The sequence below is a fragment of the Herpailurus yagouaroundi genome, unplaced genomic scaffold (genome assembly GCF_014898765.1).
Source record: "Herpailurus yagouaroundi ecotype Mexico unplaced genomic scaffold, PumYag 196, whole genome shotgun sequence".
In the NCBI taxonomy this organism is placed as follows: Eukaryota; Metazoa; Chordata; class Mammalia; order Carnivora; family Felidae; genus Herpailurus; species Herpailurus yagouaroundi.
Window position 1 is genome coordinate 21360865 of NW_024412427.1, and position 19076 is coordinate 21379940.

The 19076-nt window shown below is 39.3% G+C and overlaps 1 protein-coding gene and 1 long non-coding RNA gene across 11 annotated transcripts in view; one reads left to right on the forward strand and one right to left on the reverse strand.

The window, feature by feature from the left end:
* The window catches only part of PLCB1 (phospholipase C beta 1), a 709896-nt gene that overhangs the window by 625613 nt on the left and 65207 nt on the right, over positions 1-19076 (forward strand). For 2 of the 3 annotated variants that reach the window (XM_040447662.1, XM_040447663.1), the window contains exon 32: positions 9937-10054. The exons of the other annotated variant lie outside the window; for it this stretch is intronic. In XM_040447662.1, the coding sequence (XP_040303596.1) occupies positions 9937-10035 (99 nt within the window). In that variant the 3' untranslated portion in view covers positions 10036-10054. The remainder of the gene's footprint in view (positions 1-9936; positions 10055-19076) is intronic. 3 annotated transcript variants of the gene reach the window in all.
* The window catches only part of LOC121012477 (uncharacterized), a 94182-nt gene that overhangs the window by 60442 nt on the left and 14664 nt on the right, over positions 1-19076 (reverse strand). The gene's annotated exons all lie outside the window — the stretch shown is intronic.

Consider the following 19076-nt stretch of genomic DNA (forward strand, 5'->3'; position numbering starts at 1 on the left):
AGCCAAAGCATAAGAGACTCTTAAAAACTGAGAACAAACTGAGGGTTGATGGGGGGTGGGAGGGAGGGGAGAGTGGGTGATGGGTATTGAAGAGGGCATCTTTTGGGATGAGCACTGGGTGTTGTATGGAAACCAATTTGACAATAAATTTCATATATTAAAAAAAAGAAAAAAGAAAGAAAAAAAAAAAAAAGAATGCACCATGCCATCTCAGTTTGTTGCCTTTCATGCCTAAGCTTTAAACCCACAGTCCTAAAATGACTGCCATAGCTCCATGCATCACATTACATAAATCATTCAAAGGCAAAAAAAGGTAATGTCTTCATCTTATAGCCCTTTATTTATAAGATTAAGGAAAAGCTTCCTATATCTTCCCAATAGCTTTCTCCTCATTGGCTAGGATTGTACCATATACCCATTACTAAACCAGTCATGGGTAGTAGAGTGTAATCTTCACGATTGCCTTAGAGTATTAAAGCTTGCTCAAAAGGGTGGAGAGAGTTCAGCTCCTCTTCAGTTTCATAGTCAACAGGCACCGGAACAAAACTGATGTTTTCTTATCAAAGATATAGAAATACCAGTTAGGTAGGTAATTGTGTGTGCCACTGCCATATTTATAGCAATTTCCCATTTCTTTTTTGGACTTTTAGCAAGAGATCTGAAGTGTTTCTATGAATTTTTAGTAGTTGTTTCGCCTTCACTTTTGTTTTGTTTTCTTTGCAAAATTCTGAGCCTGTCTGCACATGATCAGTTTAGTCTGTCCAAATATACCTAATAATCAGAATCGAACAGTGCTATGAACTGAACTGTGTCCTCCCAAAATTCACATGTTGAAGCCCTAACTCCCAATGTGATGATATATGAAGAAGGGGCTTTGGGAGGTGTTATATTTATTTATTGTATTTTTTTTTCATTTTTTATTCAAGTATAATTAACATGCAGTGTTATATTAGTTTCAGGTGTACAATATAATGATTTAACAATTTATACATTACTTAGTGCTCATCATGATAAATGTACTTCTTAATCCCCTTCACTTATTTCATCCATCCCTCTAACCACCTACCATCTAATAGCTACCAATTTATTTGCTGTATTTAATGTTTGTTTTTGTCTCTTTTTTGTTTATTCATTTGTTTTATTTCTTAAATTCTACATATGAGTGAAATCATATTGTATTTGTCTTAGTCTGACTGATTTCACTTAGCATAATTCTCTCTAGCTCCATCCACGTTGTTGCAAATGGCAAGATCTCATTCTTTTTTTATGGCCAAGTAATATTCCATTATATAAATATACCTCTTTTTTTAATCCATTCGTCTATGGGTAGACACTTGGATTGCATCCATATCTTATAATATTTCCATATTGCAAATAATGCTGCAGTAAACATAGGGAAGCATGCATGTATCTTTTCAAACTAGTGTTTTTGTTTTCTTTGGGTAAATACCCAGTAGTGGATATACTGATACCTCCATACTATTTTCCTCAGTGACTGCACCAACTTTCATTCCCACCAACAGTGCATGGGGATTCCTTTTTCTCCAAAACCTCACCAGCACTTGTTATTTCTGTTGCCTTCATTTTTTACTGTAAATAGGAACAAGTGATATCTCTGCTTCTCATCCACGTTGCCCTTATGACCACCTTGCGTCTGGATTTGAAGGTTGCCCTTGGAGATTTTTGTTTTCATGTCAAACTAAAGCATTTATTAAGGGATGTTCTTCAGAGCTGATAAATTTTGTGCTTCGGAACCATGACTTTAATAATAAAATAAGAAATCATGACTGTTAATACTGTAGGACACAATGGCTGATCAAAGGAAATGTCCGTGGTAGGAAGGAGCAATAGTAAATAGTGATGTGAATAAGATCAAGTGCAGGTCGTGTGGAGAAAGAACAAAGCACAGGACAGCAAATGTAGGCAAGTGAAAGTCCAGGCCAACATAGCATTCATTCACGCTCCTGTAATTGCTGGATGTGGACCAGAAATAGGATAGCACCAGCTTTGAAATAATCCCTCTTCACATCCAGTATGAAGCTTTGAAGTTTGACATAGATATGAAGGAAAGTAACAAAAGCAGAAACAATATGGAAAGTGCAGTAACTCAAGGGAATGAAACTTGACCAGCAGTGTTTATAAAAGAGGTTAACTGAGTCAGTTCCATTCGGTTAGAAAGATGAGAAGGTAGAATGATTTTACGACATCTAGAAATTTATGAGCTGTTCCATCACTGAATGTTGGACAAAGAAATTGAGTTGACTCTATAGTAGGTAATATTAAAGATAATTGCAACCTTCCTATGAAGAAGAAAGCATGACAAAGTTCACCAAGGGTTACTGAGGGTAACAGATTCCTTCTTCAAGTATTTTAAAGTGGAATAAGTAGTTTTTTTATCTAGAAACCAATAATGGCTAATCTTTTGCTTACAACAAAAATATACACCACACGGCGTCATATTTCTTCCTGTTTGTCAGTTTCTTTCACCATATCGTCAAATATAATCATTTAGTCCCTCTTCATCCAGTTATTCTAACTAATGTAATAATGTGTTTAGTGTTCCTAACCTCCTCCTAAACAGGGAGGAAGCTATTTACATTCCTATATACTCCTGGTATTACTGTTTTGAGCTATTCTGAACCACAATCACAAGCTGCATAATTTTTCAAGCCTGTGATAACCAAACAACTCCTTCAAAATTGAACAATTTTTTTTAACAAAGGAAAGTTAAAAGCCAATTGCTGAAAGACAACAGTTCTTCAATGGCAGGGAGTTCTGACTGGATTTAGAGCAAGTTATATATGAAGATTAACCCAAAGTGCAACCTTCTAACCTTTTACTCAACCACGTGCTTATGATCTGTAAGTATCAACTCAAGTTCCTGAAATTATTCCCACCTTCCAGTAGAACAGTCAGAGGACAATGTGCCTCAATTAAAACTATTTCATTTCCAGGGATGCCCAGGTGGCTCAGTCAATTAATCAGCCAACTTCAGCTCAGGTCATGATCTTGTCGTTCATGAGTTCAAGCCTTGCATCAGGCTCTGTGCTGACAGCTCAGAGTCTGGAGCCTGCTTTGGATTCTGTGTCTCTCCCTCTCTCTCTCTGCCCCTCCCCAGCTCGTACTCTGTCGCTCTCTCTCAAACATAAATAAATGGTAAAAAAAATTTTAAGCAAAAAAAAACTTTCATTTCCATACTCAGACCAAGAACTTCCATCCTACTGGCACATATTTGGTAGGGAACCAAATTTGGCCCAGCCACAGTTTGAAAGTTTATTTTGGAACATCCAACTTTGTGACATGTACCAGGCCTTTTTCATATATAGTGTCCATTTTTTTCCCACTAAAAAAGAGATCAATGAGTCTATTTCTTTTGTATTCATTTTTGAGGGCATTGGGGAAAATGGAAGTAGGTGAGTTCTGGAGGCAACTGATACAATAGATAAGTAGCTTGGCCCTCAATTTGATGTAAAATTACACTGTGTATTCCTGTACATAGGTCCCTCTGAAATTTCTTAAGTTGCAAACAACAGTAGACATCCTTGAAAGAGAATACTCAGCTCCTTTTCAGTAGAGTTCTACATTCTGGAGAAATGTTCAGTTGCCTGTTTCCTAGCAGTGAAACATTTCATTCAGTCCCTAAGTGTATGCTATTTTCAGCTTTGTTCAAGGTGTGTCTTTTTATGAAATCTATAGCTTCAGAGTTCTTAAGAGGGATGCAGTAAACCCCAGCCAGTCTTTGAACTCTCAGTGACATAATTGGTTTCCTTGGGATTTCCATACCTGAGGTTGCCAAAGCCAATAGGAAAAGGGTATATGTGTACAAAAGGTGATAGGAGCAACTCACACCCCAACTGCCGGTAGAGAGAAACCATACCTTCTGTGGTCACATTCAAGTCTAAACTGATGCATTATAAAAAGGACTTCTTGCCTTTTTCTTGAACACTTCAGAAAGATTTATTTTAACATGTTGAAGCATCGTTAATCAGGAGCTGTCTTGAATCTGCTGCAAATATTCCAACGTATATTGATCACTTTGCAGCTACAGGCTCTCGTTATAAGAAGAATTGTCTTTTGAGGGGACTTTTTAATGAACCATCTCCATAACCTCATAAAACAGTCGATAAATGTGGAATTTACTTTTTCTCTGACACTTAATTTGTCTTTGATGCTTCTTAGAACACAGGTTTTCTGTTTTAATTGAGTTCATCAATAAGAGAGAATTCCAGGAAGTTTAGGGCATTTTAATTTATAGAGAAAGAATATTTCATCATGTAGCTTACTGGTCCTTTTTTTTTTTCCTCCATCAGGGGAATAGAGACTGATTTTCCTCATTTCCCCTGACATCTTTAGAACCAACAGGGTGAGTGACTCATCCTTCTGGGTGAAGTGAGTCTTCTCAGACCGACCACTGGGCCCTGAGACAGAACTCTCAATGTAGTGATTGTAGTCTTGTCTTCCCAGTGTTCAGGGAGAAAGAGACTAGGGGATTTAAAGTAAAAGCTTCTTCATTACACGATTCATTTGTGTGTCCCCCGATCCTCTGCAACTTGATGGGGAAATGTGGATTCTCCCTGCCATCACCCATTGGACCCTCTCATGGAAGCCAGACCACAGAGTGTAAACTGGCTGCCAGTGGACTATGTTTTGCTCATTGTCAAGTCTTGGTAGACCCACCCAATGGTTTGTTGTTTGTTTTTTATCTGTGGAAGGAACTTCTTTGTCATTTGTAACAATGTGAATAATTGTCTTTTTAAAAATGTAGTTATTTATTATTTTCTTGATGTAAAACTTGGCTATGTTGACTCTCCTGCACAATACTAGAGCACTAGAACAGTTTTAACTCTGTCTCCTTTTGATTTATTTTTGAAATGTATTAACAATTCTATACATTTCTGAACAAATGAGACATTCCTATTCTTTGTTACACAGTCAGTGTTCATTTAGATTTATCTACATATTCACAAGACTTTTTTGTTCAGCATTCTGTCTTATGTCTCGGACTGGCCATTTGGGACCATTACCTTCTACACCTTTAGAAGTTCCTTTATACAGTCTACAGGTTGCAAACTCTTTGAGGCTTTTGGCTTTGTTTTCATTTTCATCTGAAAATGTCTATATTTTCCTCCATTCTGAAATGATACTTTCACTGGGTATTTTAGGTTGACAGTTATTTGCTTTTAGTGCATGGAAGATAAAATTCCACTGTCTTCTGGCTTCTCTTGTTATTGAGAAGCTGTTAGCCTCAGTGTAATTCTTTTGATAATAACTTGTATTTTTCCTCCTTTTATTGCATTTAGGACTTTTTTCTTATATTCTGTGCAGTTTTTCTAAAATGTGTCTAAATATGTGTTTGAGGTCACCGAATGGATAACTTTCCTCAGTTCTGCAGAAACTCAGCCAGTGTCAGCAAAAATGGCTTCCATCGTGTTATTTATATATAAAATAAAATGGACCTTTTACTCCATCACCTCAGATTTGTAACTCTTCAGTATTTTCCATCTTTTCATATCTCTGTGCTGCCCTGTGGGCAATTTTTCTCTGGCCCTTTTTTGAATTCACAAATTCTTTGTTTACACTGCTCTTACACTTTTCCACAGAGTTTTTTAATTCCAGCTTTTGTGTTTTATTTAATTCTGTAAGTTCTGTTTGGTTTTTTGCTTGTTTTGTTTTTGAGAAACAGAGAGGGAGGGAGAGGCAGAGAGAGAAGGAGGGAGAGAATCTTAAGCAGGCTCCATGCCCAACACAGAGCCTGATGCAGGGCTCAATCCCATGACTGTGAGATTATGACCTGAGCTGAAATCAAGAGTCAGATGCTCAACTGACTGAACCACCCAGGTGCCCCTGGTTTATTTTCAAATCAATAATCTGTGTGCCTGGCTTATTATAAGGAAAGTTTCCTGTGAGATTCCTCATTCTGTACAAGCCACAGGCTTGGAGTTGTGGCCCCACCCTACAAGGCTTTCAAAAGATGAATTCAAAATTTCCAGTGTTAGCAAACGCCCTCAGGGCAAAAGTGGCTTGCCTGTCTAGGCTTGATGTCCCTGCAGTTTGGGCCTGATCGTTCTTTAAATTTTTGTGGCTCTTAGGTTCTTTAAAGTATATAGTTTTAATATCACATCCAGCCTTTTTAGGCATTTTCAGTGGGAAGGATGGTCCAAGTGGCCTAACCAACCATTACCAGAAATAGAAAATCCCCACATGGTGCTTCTAAAATGTTTGAATAAGTTAACATCTTTATTCGTTGGGATTCACCTGGAGAAGCAGAACCTGTAGGAGATTCTTTATCACAGAGCTGCGCGTGCGCACGCGCACACACACACACACAAACACACACCCAGGAGTCAGAACAACTAAAGGAAAACCCAAAGAGGAGGGAGATCTACAACAGCACAGCAAAGATCAGCAGATCTATAACAACACGTGTGTGTTACAGAATGGTCGCTGCCTCCCTCCTCAGCCCTCCAACTCTTGGGAAAGTCTCCCTTGTAACTCACCTTGGAAAAATACAGAAACGGAACTTTGGGAAATGTAGTTCAGCCTACCCAAGTTGGCACATTACAAAACCCTCACACTAATATTTAATACTCAGAAATTTTCTTATTTAAAAAAATCAATTTCTCTTTAAAAATTAGATTATATGATTACAGACAGCCAACCTGTAGACAAATCCCTAGGTCTGAGAAGAGGCTCCCCTTAGGCCCACATGGCATTCCCCACATGGATTTCTTTTATCTATTAACCCCTGTAAAGCAACTGCGTTTGAGATTTAAACAAAATCAGAATGGAGGTTCACATGGTTGCCATTGATTCCTCCCCCTTTTCTCTACCCTATTAACTTAATTTCCCCTTCATTTGTCTTTACTTTCTTTCCTAAAGATTAGGAAATGTGGGAGTGCCGTGATGGGTGTATAGTTTAGAGGGGAGGAGATCCAAAGCAAATACTCATGACCTGCTAGAGCAGAGAGTGTATATGTTGATGGGGTTTGGACTCTTCCCAGAAAGAACTGAGGTTTAACATTAGGAATAGGATGAGATGGACTTTAATCCCACTGACTTTCATCTGCCCACCTCCCTAAGCAACAGAGTCCATACAACCATAGATGGCCCATGAAAACTTCTGAATTGACTTCTACTCTGTGTGCCTGCCCTTGTAACACCATTTATGTGAATTTTGCCAATACTAATTAGATGTTTTATTCCAAATGTATCCCTAGTTTGTTTTTATTTTATTTTATTATTTTTTTAATGTTTATTTATTCTTTGAGAGAGACAGAGAGAACATGAACAGGGGAGAGGCAGAAAGAGGGAGACACAGAATCTGAAGCAGGCTCCAGACTTCGAGCTGGAAGCACAGAGCCTGACGCGGGGCTCAAACTCATGAACCATGAGATCATGACCTGAGCTGAAGTTGGATGCATAACTGACTGAGCCACCCAGGAGCCCCTCTAGTTTGTTTTTAAAGCCCTGCTTTGGTATAACTAGAATAATAAAAATAGTCGAACATAACACGTCCTAAATACTTTTTAAAACAAAGAATTTAAAGATTTCATTGACCTCGGGAAACTACTACCTGATTTTGCTATGGCCCTCAACATTTTCAGGGGAAAGATGGCAAAGGAAAACCCAGAGAAATATTTACATATAGAATATCCAAATGGGAAATGTCTTGGTGCTTTGAAACATTTGTTGAAGCAGCATGCAGAGACCAGATGAAAAGCTATTGCAGAAGGAAAAAATCCATGACCACTGAACTGAACAATGCTGAAGAAAATTTCAGTCCACACTAGGAAAGCCGTTTCTAAGAGCAAGAGTCGCATTCTCTATTGTGCACGTATTCTGCCCAAAGGCCAAATTAATGTAACAAATCTACCATGTGGAGTCCTGCTTATGCATTTTCTGTCAATAAAAATCAATTGATACAAGTCTTCTGCATTTATTATAATCATTTGCTGAGGATAATCTTTGAATTTGACAAGGAGACCTTTGAATTTGTGGCTGAAACCAAGACAAGTAATATTTTCATATTTCAAAGAATTCCACATTTCAAAGAGTTTTATCAGTAGAGGTAGCTTTAACTTTTGCTGATGTTTGTGATGGATAATAAACAGGGCATGATGATTCTGATAGTTTGCATGGATTCTTCATGACATACCGTTTATGATCATCATACACACACACACACACACACACACACACACACACACACTCACACCCAAACAACCCTATACAATTGGGGGAAGCTTAACATGTTTAACTATTTTGGCATCAACATGGATTTTGCCCTCCCTAATTATGCTAGCATATGGGAAATCCTGTCTAAGACAGTAGCCAGCAGCACCTATATGTTTTTGGTGACATAAAGAAAATAGGAAATATCTTGTCTTCTAGCTTTGGTTCAAAAGGATTTTTTTTCCAGGGTGCCTGGGTGGCTCAGTTGGTTAAGCGTCCAACTCCAGCTCAGGATATATGTTCTTACAGTTTGCGGGTTCGAGCTCCGTGTTGGGCTCTGTGCTGACAGCTCAGAGCCTGGAGCCTGCTTCAGATTATGTGTCTCCCTCTCTCTCTGACCCCCTCCCACTCTCACTCTCTCTTTCTCTGTCTCAAAAATAAATAAACATTAAAAAAATTATTTTAAAAAGGATTTCTTTTCCTTTGAAACTTACATATTGTTTGTTTTTAAGTAGTTCTTAGGTTTTATGAAATACATAATAAGCTGTTGCAATTCTCAAATTTATTATTGGGACTTTGTTTTAGGTGGAATCAAAACTATCGCAAGACTTGCAAAGTATCATAAAACAGTTAAGACTTCTTTATAATTGTTAAGGTACCAAGTGCAGCACTCTAGCCAAAGCCACTATCAGTCCTCAAATGGATTTCTAAATAGCCTCTTCACTGGTCTTCCCACTTCCACATATCTATTCCCAACAGGGCAGCCAGAGTCATCTTTTAGAATGTAAATCAGGTCGCTCCTCAGTTCAAGACTCTTTCATGGCTCCCATCTCTGTCAGGAATAAAAGTCTATAAGGTCCCACATGATCTGACTCCACTTTGCGGCATCCCCTCTTTGTTTTCTCATTGACCTACTCTCCACTCCAGCCATCCTGGGTTCCGTGCTGGGCCCCAAAAAGACAGCGGCCGCCTTGGACTGTTGTATGGAGTATTTCCTCTGCCCAGAATGCTCATCTCTCAAGGGTCTGCTTGGGCGACTCCTTCCTGTTGCTCAAGTCTTTGTTCAAAGACTTCTTTTCAAAGAGGCCCTCCATGACCACACTTTCCCCACTCCCCCATTGCTGGCATCTCCTCTTCCTTTTATTCGGCTCTACTTCCTGTTTTTCAGGGTATATATCACCTTCCCTCATTAGGTCATTTACTTCTTTCTTAGGTGTGTCATTCAGTGTTCCCTCCCCAGTGGATTTACATGGAGGGCAAGGGTTTCGACTGTTTTGCTCACTGATGCTCTTGAGGTCTAGGCACCCAGAAACAATGCCTGGCATGTGACTTATGTAGAGGGCTAGCAAAACTAGCTCGATGCATTTAAAACTCAATCCTCTCTCTTTGAGAGAGAAAAGCATAGCCATTAAGCCCAGTCCCACTGGGCCACACTGTTCAACTGCTGTCAGTGATTCATTACAATCTTTTTTCAAGTCTTGATAGTAGTGGGATTTTGTAGAGAATTTCTCAAAACTGCTAGTTACAATCATACTTAGCATCTAATTCCCACGAAGAATGGGAAGAAACCAAAGATAATTCAGTTGCCAGTCCCATTGCATTTGTGGTCGGAAGTGTTGGAATAGACAAAGGAGTTGGAGATTTTAAATCTCCATTCTAGAAGGCACTCCAAGAGAGCTCCCAGACAAATAATTTGAAACAACAGATTATTAGAAATCAATTTCAATGCCACAAAAATGACAGCCTCCCTTTTTTTCCACACAGGGGGACGGTTCCTCCTCATTCTTGTCGGAAACTTGCCATGAGGATCCCTCTGTTTCCCCCAACTTTACTCCCCCCAACCCTCAAGCTCTCAAGTGGTGACTACCATCCTTCCGGCCAGGTAGGACTGGATGGGAGGGGTCGCTTTTGAGAGAGGGGTGGCATGTGGCCATCAGGTTTACAGGCATCATGGACTTGCTCCTTTGTTTTCCACTACCCCCCTTTCTCTACATACCCATCCTTTTCCTGCTATAGTTTCCAGCCACATCCATGATGTGCCCTCATCTTTACCTGTCTTTCTCTGGTATTTATTTTTTCACCATTCTTCTCTCTCTTCTTGACATAAATTCCATTCTTCCTTATTGTCTTCTTCCCTTTTATTCATTTTGTTTCTCTATTTGCAAAACTGACTTCCTTTTTGAACTCAATCTTTCTCTTACACGCACACTGTTATTTCTGCTTTTGAGACATTTTTAAGTTCCTACTTCTTGCAGCACTGGTTGCCCACAGTTTTATTATCTTAAAATCCAGTGGGATTGAATTAATTCTCAGGGAGTCTTCCTGACCCACTCCACTCAGTTTACTATACCCCTCCTTTTAAAAATTCAGCAAAAGTCATTGTATTCCCACATGATGTTTTGAATTAAGGCGATAACTCAGGATTTCCTGATTCTCTAGAATCAAGAGCTCTTGAAAAATACCTCACTAATAGGGATGCTTGAGCCAGGGGCTGCTGGTTGAAGCAAAATGCAGCTCAGATGTTAGAGAGGACTTTAACTTGGTAGACTAAATGCATCATGAAATCTACTGTATTCCTTTAGCTAATAAGAGAACTGCCCTAAGCCATTCCAATGCGAATGCATTTCAAAAAAAAAAAAAAAAAAAAAAGAGGTGTTATTGTGATTATAAAGAAAGCAAAATACATCTATTCTGATGGATTGAAAGTAAAGTTCTACAGTGAGGCTTATGATGTTTTTCGTCCTCAAACACTTGTTGATCTGTGAAACAGTACAGTTTAGAAACGTGTCAAAGAATCAGTGAAAACAACTCTACTGCAAAAAAAAAAAAGAAAAGAAAAAAAAAGCTATGATTCCTTTCTCTTCCTCTACATCAATCACTACAAGCAGTGATGTTCTAGCTCAGCATTTTTCAACTGGAATGAGCGTATCCATTATCTGGAGATCTTATGAAAACGTAGATTCTGATTCAGGAGGTCTGGGTGGGACCTGAGGTCTGCATTTCTAACCAGCTTCCAGGGGATGCCCTTGCTGCCACATTTCCACAGACTGCATTTGACAAGCAGGGATCTAGTACATTCCTGCCTCCTGGCTGTAACACCTGGAAGGAAAAACCTTCAAGCTGCTTTCATGGAGTTTTTGTTTGTTTGTTTGTTTGTTTGTTGTATTTTAAGTTTTTGACCTAATCACGACCCTGACCCTTGAATACAGTTTTATTTTTTACTATGGACTGTGACACTAGAAAAAAGGAGAGAATGCCATTTGAGAGCAAAGCCATAGCCTGGCTGTGAATTCCCTCCATGTCCTCCCAGGGGTGACAATCTTGTTCCTGTGGTGACCTTGGGATAAATAAAGCTCACATGGAAAGGTGGGGTGGAGAGGCAGGGGGCGAGTGACAGTGATTTTTCCAGAAAGGCATCAGGGAGACCTTGGCAATATCTTCTTCATTTGACTATAAATGTTCAGGGTATCTTTCAAGTCATCAATTATAAACATTATTGGATTTTTTTTTATTTCATTTTTTTATTATTTTTTTAAATGTTTTATTATTTATTTTCAAGAGTGAGAGAGAGCAGAAGCAGGGGAAGGGCAGAAAGAGAGGGGGACACAGAATCCAGAGCAGGCTCTGAGCTGTCAGCACAGAGCCCGATGTTGGGCCCAAACTCATGAACCTCGAGATCATGACCTGAGCTGAAGTCGGCCACTTGACCGACGGAGCCACCTGGGCACCCCGGATTTTTTTTTAATGCACTTTTTACTGTCCTGGTGTTTTTGAAAGTTACGGTGAAACATTTAATACCACAGATAGACTATTGAATTATCTCCAGGGAGGTAAATGACCGTGAAGCTCAGAACACATTTGTTTTCCAAAACAAATGCAATAGAGACCTGAGTGTTACGTTTTGGTTGCCATGTTCTGTCAGGCTTGCGGTATCTGGTCTACCACTTGTTTTTCCTGTAGAAGGTCAACTGAGCCTCCTGCTGAGCAAAAATGGTTGTTTCCCACCAGATATTCCCACCATATCTGGACACTAAAAACGTCTTTAATCACATAGTTAGTTTGGTCACTTTAGCTTTTCACATATAAAAGGCAATATAAAAATAAACCAATTTCACACATTCCATGGAAAATAGGTCTCATTGCTAAAACAGAACAAAAAAATTAAACTGTTTTGTATCTGAAAAAGAACAAAAAGTCCTTTTATACCAGTATATGAAAGGTACATTTTTGTGCTGCATTTAATGTTTCCCCCAAATGTTTCTTGCTCACCCCAAACATTTCCATTGATAGACTACAGCTAAACATAAAATGAATGAATAAAAAGTACATAAAGCCATCGTGCATTTACTAGAAGAGTGTTTTTTTAATTCTAAGATTGATCCCAAGAATACTCATGACATAAATACTTGAAATTTCACATTTTTATGTATTTTTTTAAGTTTATTTATTTATTTTTGAGAGATGGGGAGAGGGACAGAGACAGAAGGAGAGTGAGAGAATCCCAAGCAGGCTCCTTGTCAGCATGGAGCCCAACGTGGGGCTCGAACTCACAAACTGAGAGCTCATGACCTGAGCCGAAGCCAACGCTTAACTGACTCAGCCACACAGGTGCCCGAAATTTCATATTTTTAAATTTGTGAATGCAAGCCTTCATTGATGAAAAGTATATTTCTTATTATCTGCTAGAAATTTATGAATAGAGCTGTAAAGGTCATACTTTTAACCCTAGTAATTTCTATTTTTTAGTAAATACAAATCACTGTATAGCACGATTACAAAGAAACAAAAAGAATGCTTGCTCATTTTGTGTATATATGAACTTTTACATAATGACCCATGTATAAATATATATATATAAAATATAGGTTTATATATACATACATATATGTGTATATATATACATATATATGTGTGTGTTATATATGTATATATATATGTATGTGTGTGTATATATATATATATGTGTATATATATGTATATATGTGTATATATATGTGTGTATATATATATACATATATATGTGTATAGTGACCAATGCCTAAAAATGCCAATGATACAGCACTGGAAAATTATCAGTCTATGCCAAGTATTTACTAAGTGCCTGCCTTCCTTATTCTGGGCTGTGCCAATTTCAACAGGGAGCATGAAAGAGCCAAAACACAGTTCCTACATGCTTTTAAATAATAAAGAGCAATTTAAGACCATAGAAGTGCTTTAGAAAGGTTTTTTCCCCTGACACTTAAGTAATAACAAACTAGCATTTATTGAGCACTTACTATGTTGCCAAGCCCCTTCAAAGCACATCACATGTGTTATCTTCCTATTCTTGCCTTTGCACAGTTGAGGAAAATAATTTTCAAAAAGGTTGCTAAGCTTTCCTGAGGTCATTAAAAGAAGTGTCCAACCTTGGAGACTCCATGCATGTGTTGTACCCTCCAGCTTTCTCAGTAAATATCTGAAGCCATGATTTTATGATCTAGATGTCAGGGCTGTGATACCTCTTTCTCATATTTCACGGACGAGCAAGCAATAAAGGTTCACCATCTGTGCCCCAGTACACACATCTGTAAAATGGGGAGACTACCTAGCGGGCTCACTGTCGAAGGAAGCAGATCTCTCTGAGTGGCTACAAGGGATAGACATCAGTCACATACACCAGATGCTGTTTCCTTCCTGGTGGTATATACTGTAGCCTTCATAAGATCACAACGAAATCTGGCCAGGGATTTAGTTCCCAAACCGATCACAACAGCAAGAGGAATTAAATCTCATAGGCAGGATGTTCAAGTTTCTCAAAATCATTTGTTTTTAAACTAATGTCTTAGAGAAGAACATCTCCCAGGACTAGATGTTAGAAAAATTCCAGCCTTGTGAACACAGGACTCACCTCCAGGAGGCCACCATCAGCAGCAGATCTCATGGGTGAGAGGCAGGCAGCTGTTTTCTGTGCTCAAAACATCCTGTGGGCAAGTAACCGAGCAGAGGGGAGACTGACCCATGTGACCCGCACAAAAGGGTTAAAGGATTCTGACACAACCTTCTCTGTCCATGGCTGCTAAGGCTCACTGCTCCCTTCTATAAAACATGAAGATTGAGGACAGACACCCTCACCCCCTCCCAACCCTGACTTTCTTGCTCCCCCTCCTTCGCCTCTACTCCATCCCATCCAGCTTGCACATGTTGGTGCTGACTTCAAACCACAGACTAAATTGCTTTGCTTCCCTGGAGATCTCCTTGTTTCCCTCTTCTCTCTGCACACTCCCCTCTAGAACACACTCTTTCTCCCACTTGGAAAGTGTGCCCTGAATTCTATGAGATAGAAGTTAGGGTACACATTGGGCTTTGCACCAGGGTTAAGGGGTTGTTTTATGGCTTTCATTTATTCATTCAAATAATATTTACTCAGCCCTACTATTTATCCCTGAAGTTACGAGGAAATCTACAGGAAAACATCTTGGAAGACAAGCATCTTTATTTAAATGGCATTTAAGTCTCGTTCATATCACAGGACAGAGTTTCTCCTTTTGTTCCAGAGAGAGTGAGGGAAACTGCTTTGGGCTAACTTAAGAAACATTTAAGCAAGAAACAAAGAAAAATTGGGGCACCTGGGTGGCTCAGTCAGTTAAGCATCTGACTTCGGCTCAGGCCATGATCTCACTGTTCCTGGGTTCAAGCCCTGTGTCGGGCTCTGTGCTGACAGCTCAGAGGCTGGAGCCTGCTTCGGATTCTGTGTCTCCCTCTCTCTCTGTGCCTCCCCCACTCACGCTCTGTCTGTCTCTCCTTCAAAAATAAACATTAAAACAATATCTAAAGAAACAAAAGTTTCTAGTATAGGAACATCTGAATACCTAGATTCCCAAGGGCTATTGTGTGCCTCTTTGAAGATCTTTAAATATGGCAACAAAGGGGTTGTCTGCCAGCAGAGTTGTGTATGACTGGGTGACCTTTTTCTGACCTCCTCTGAGCTCAGGAAGAATACGATTAATTAAACTCAGAAGTTTACCACTGAAATAATAGGTATGAGATCCAGAGAATTCAAGGTGTTGGAGGGCTCATTAAATAGAGTTGCATAAAGGGGCGCCTGGGTGGCGCAGTCGGTTAAGCGTCCGACTTCAGCCAGGTCACGATCTCACGGTCCGTGAGTTCGAGCCCCGCATCAGGCTCTGGGCTGATGGCTCAGAGCCTGGAGCCTGTTTCCGATTCTGTGTCTCCCTCTCTCTCTGCCCCTCCCCCGTTCATGCTCTGTCTCTCTCTGTCCCCCAAAAAAATAAATAAACGTTGAAAAAAAAATAGAGTTGCATAAATATGCTGAAAGATTTAATGAGTCCATAGGGTCACTTATAGAGCAATGAAGCAGAGATGACCTAAAAAAAATTAAATTAGAATCGATATTGTCCTTAGGAATTAACAACTATAGATTGCTATATTAACACCTGAAATGAATTCTATAATTACATCTTAATGCACATTCGTGTTCTCACCCCAGAAAAAATGATAATTGCTCATTTTTAGCATTTTACTTGCCAATCATAAAAACAAATTTATGTATGTGTGTTTATTTCTGTGATCTCTAGGAACCATAAATAGCTTTAAAGAGCTGCAAGTAGGTAAATAGTGTCAATTTTCTCTTTTAATAATTCAGATAATACTTATTGGATGCCTATTGTCTAGCAGGCACTAGGCTAGATGCTGGAACAATAAGACAATACAAAGAGATGCAAAGCTTGCCCCCACCTCAAATTGCTTATAGTCCAGTACAGCTCAGTGCTATAGAACTTTCTACAGTGATGGGATGTTCCATGTCTGAGAGCCCAATGCAGTAGCCCCTAGCCACAGGCAGTTATTAAGTATTTGGAGTGTGGCTAGTCCACCTGAGGAATTGAATTTTTAATTATATTTAAGTTTTATTTAAATTTAAGTGTAAATAGCCACAGGTGGCTAGTGGCTAACATGGGCAGCACAGGTAGGTGGCATGCTGGATCTTAATTTCTAATATGTAATCTACCTTTCTTTAAAGGATTCAAAGGATTTGTGTTAGGACTAAAACAGTATAGTCATCATCATTGTAATAGAGCTGTTTACAGTCTGACACATACTGGGGGAAACCAGGGAGGGGCTCCCCAGAGGTGGTAACCCTTGACCTGTAGGGTTAAGTAGAAGTTTATACAGCAGAAGAGCAGACAGGAAGGAATTCCTTATGACATTGTGCCAGAGCCTGAGGTATGGGCATCATGTTCCTGCTATGGAACTGCAAAGAATTGCATTATTTGCATGCTATGTTAGTCAGCCCGGGCAGCCATAACAAAGTATCTCAGACAGGGTGGCCTAAACAAAAGAAACTCATCTTCTCACACTTGTGCAGTCTGAGATCCAAGATCAAGGTATCAGTAGGGCTGGTTTCTGTGAGGTGTCTCTTTTGGGCATGCAGATGGTGCCTTCTTGCTGTAATCTCATATGGTCTTTGACCTGCCCTTGTGCACAGAGAGAGCTCTTGTGTCTCTTTCTCTTCTTCTTCTTCTTCTTCTTCTTCTTCTTCTTCTTTAATGTTTATTTATTTATTTTGAGAAAGAGAGAGTGAAAGGGGGGATGGCAGAGAAGAGGGAGAGAGAGAATCCCAAGCAGGCTCCGTGCTCTCAGTGCAGAGCCTGACATGGAGCTTGATCTCATGAACCATTGAGATCATGGCCTGAGCTTAAATTAAGACGGAGCCACCAACTGAGCCAACCAGGCACCCCTTTGCCTCTTCTTATAAGGAGGGCAGTTCTGTCAGATTAGAGTCCTACTATTCTGACCTCACTGAACTTTAATTACATCCTTCAGGGCCCCAACTCCAAGTAAGTCACATATATTAGGGCTTCAGTGTATGAGTTTTGAAGAGATACAATTCTGTCCATAAAACATGTCATTCAATAAACAAATATCTTTTTCTTTGGGTCCTTTTTTTTTTTTTTTCTCAAAAGAGATGATACATACCTCACACTCAGCTCACACAAATTTGCAGAAAATTATCATCTATTGATCGAGCATATGATGATTTTTTTTAATGTTTATTTATTATTGAGAGACAGAGACAGAGCGCGAGTGTGGGAGAGGCAGAGAGAGAGGGAGACACGGAATCTGAAGCAGGCTCCAGCCTCTGAGCTGTCAGCACAGAGCCCGACACAGGGCTTGAACCCAGGAACAGTGAGATCATGGCCTGAGCCAAAGTCGGACACTTAACCGACTGAGCCACCCAGAATCCCCTAGCATATTATGATTGTAATCATTGCATTTGATTTACCTATTGACAGATACAGAGAGTTCTAGAAAATTAATACATACAAAAACACTTAGAGCAAACTGAGCACCTCTCAGAACTCAAACGTAATTAAATGTTGCTCCAGCAAATATTAATATTAATTTTCCTTATTTCTCTGAAGACAACCCAATGGTAACTTGCAGTTGGACAGACTCACTCACAAGAACTAATTTTTAAATTTTTCAGGGATTCTGTGAACTAGTTGTTAAATGCGGCCATTATAATAATGTAAGTTACATAAACTTACAATTAAACAAATTGTATTAAAAACAAAGGTAACAAACACCCCAAACTCAGCTCATGCTGGCTAAGACATTTCACGATTGTCTGTGCCCTCAAGGTATTTTCCATCTGTCGTATCTGTGTGGTCACTTATAAGATGGAGTGATACGGAGTACCTTCCACTAAGTCAGCGCTCAAGATCTTCGCTTCCAGAGCTTGGACTTGATCATAATGGGAATATTTACACCACGGAAATCAGGAAACACTACAAACAAGGCTCTTCCTTTTTCTAGGAGAGCCATGTACTAAACATTTAGTAGCACACCACTGGCACAAACCTTACTTTTATGGCATATGGTTTTCCCAGGATTTATGCAGCCTTCCTACTGCAGCTTACCACAGCTACAAACAATCTTACCCATCCTTTATAAACAAAACAAAGCTTTCTGCTGAGATCTAATTTATTGCCTTTTCAAGCCTGTATTTCTTTGTTTCCTTCACCATAAAGGGGCAGTCCTGCCTTGCTGACCTATAGACTCTCAAAACCTCCATATAAAACATTCTGGGGCAACAGAAAAATCCCCTGAAATATACACTTAGCATTGCTAACATATTTCTAACCCACCCAGCAATGTCTTCTACCTGAAAATTGCTTCAGCTATAACATAATATCCCTCCCACTGCTAATACTACCCTGCAGCTAATACTAAGCTTATACTTGCCTCATTCATTTTAAAGAGGACATTTTTGTTCCCACTGAAAGTTTTAAGTGACAGTAAATGAAATAGAATAGAAAATTGCGGGGGTAAATAGCAGTTTTCAGATTAAGCTTTATATTCTGTTTGAAACATTTCTCTCTGCTGTTACCCTTTTGTACCACTTTCAAACAAGTAAAGAGAGACTCAGATTTTGAAAATGAAATGCCATTTGGCAGAATTCACGTTCAACCTTTGATTAAAATTCCAATTAAGTCATGCCTGTGGTCTCCAAAAGCTGAAGCCCAGTAAGTGAAAGTACCTAAGTTTACAGAGCAAATAAGGGACTTGATTTCCTGCCCCAGGTCTACACTTCAAATTGCCACCACAATGCATCTTGCTTTCTGATGAAAATCCTGTTTATTTACGATCTCTTATTGCTGTAGCACTGTAGGAGACTCTTATGAGGGTAATTATAAAAGAAAAAATTCAAGCCGAAAAGATTAAGTGATTTGAAGTTTTCCCCCTTTCTCCGGGTTAACTCACATCCACAAAAATCTGAGAATCCTGAATCTAGAACGAATTTGAGCATAGAATAGACAAAATCCTTGGCATAGAGAGGGGAAAGAGAAGGGATCCCAAGACTTAGTTCCAGATAACTCGTAGTTTTAAGAGGTCTGGTAAAGGAG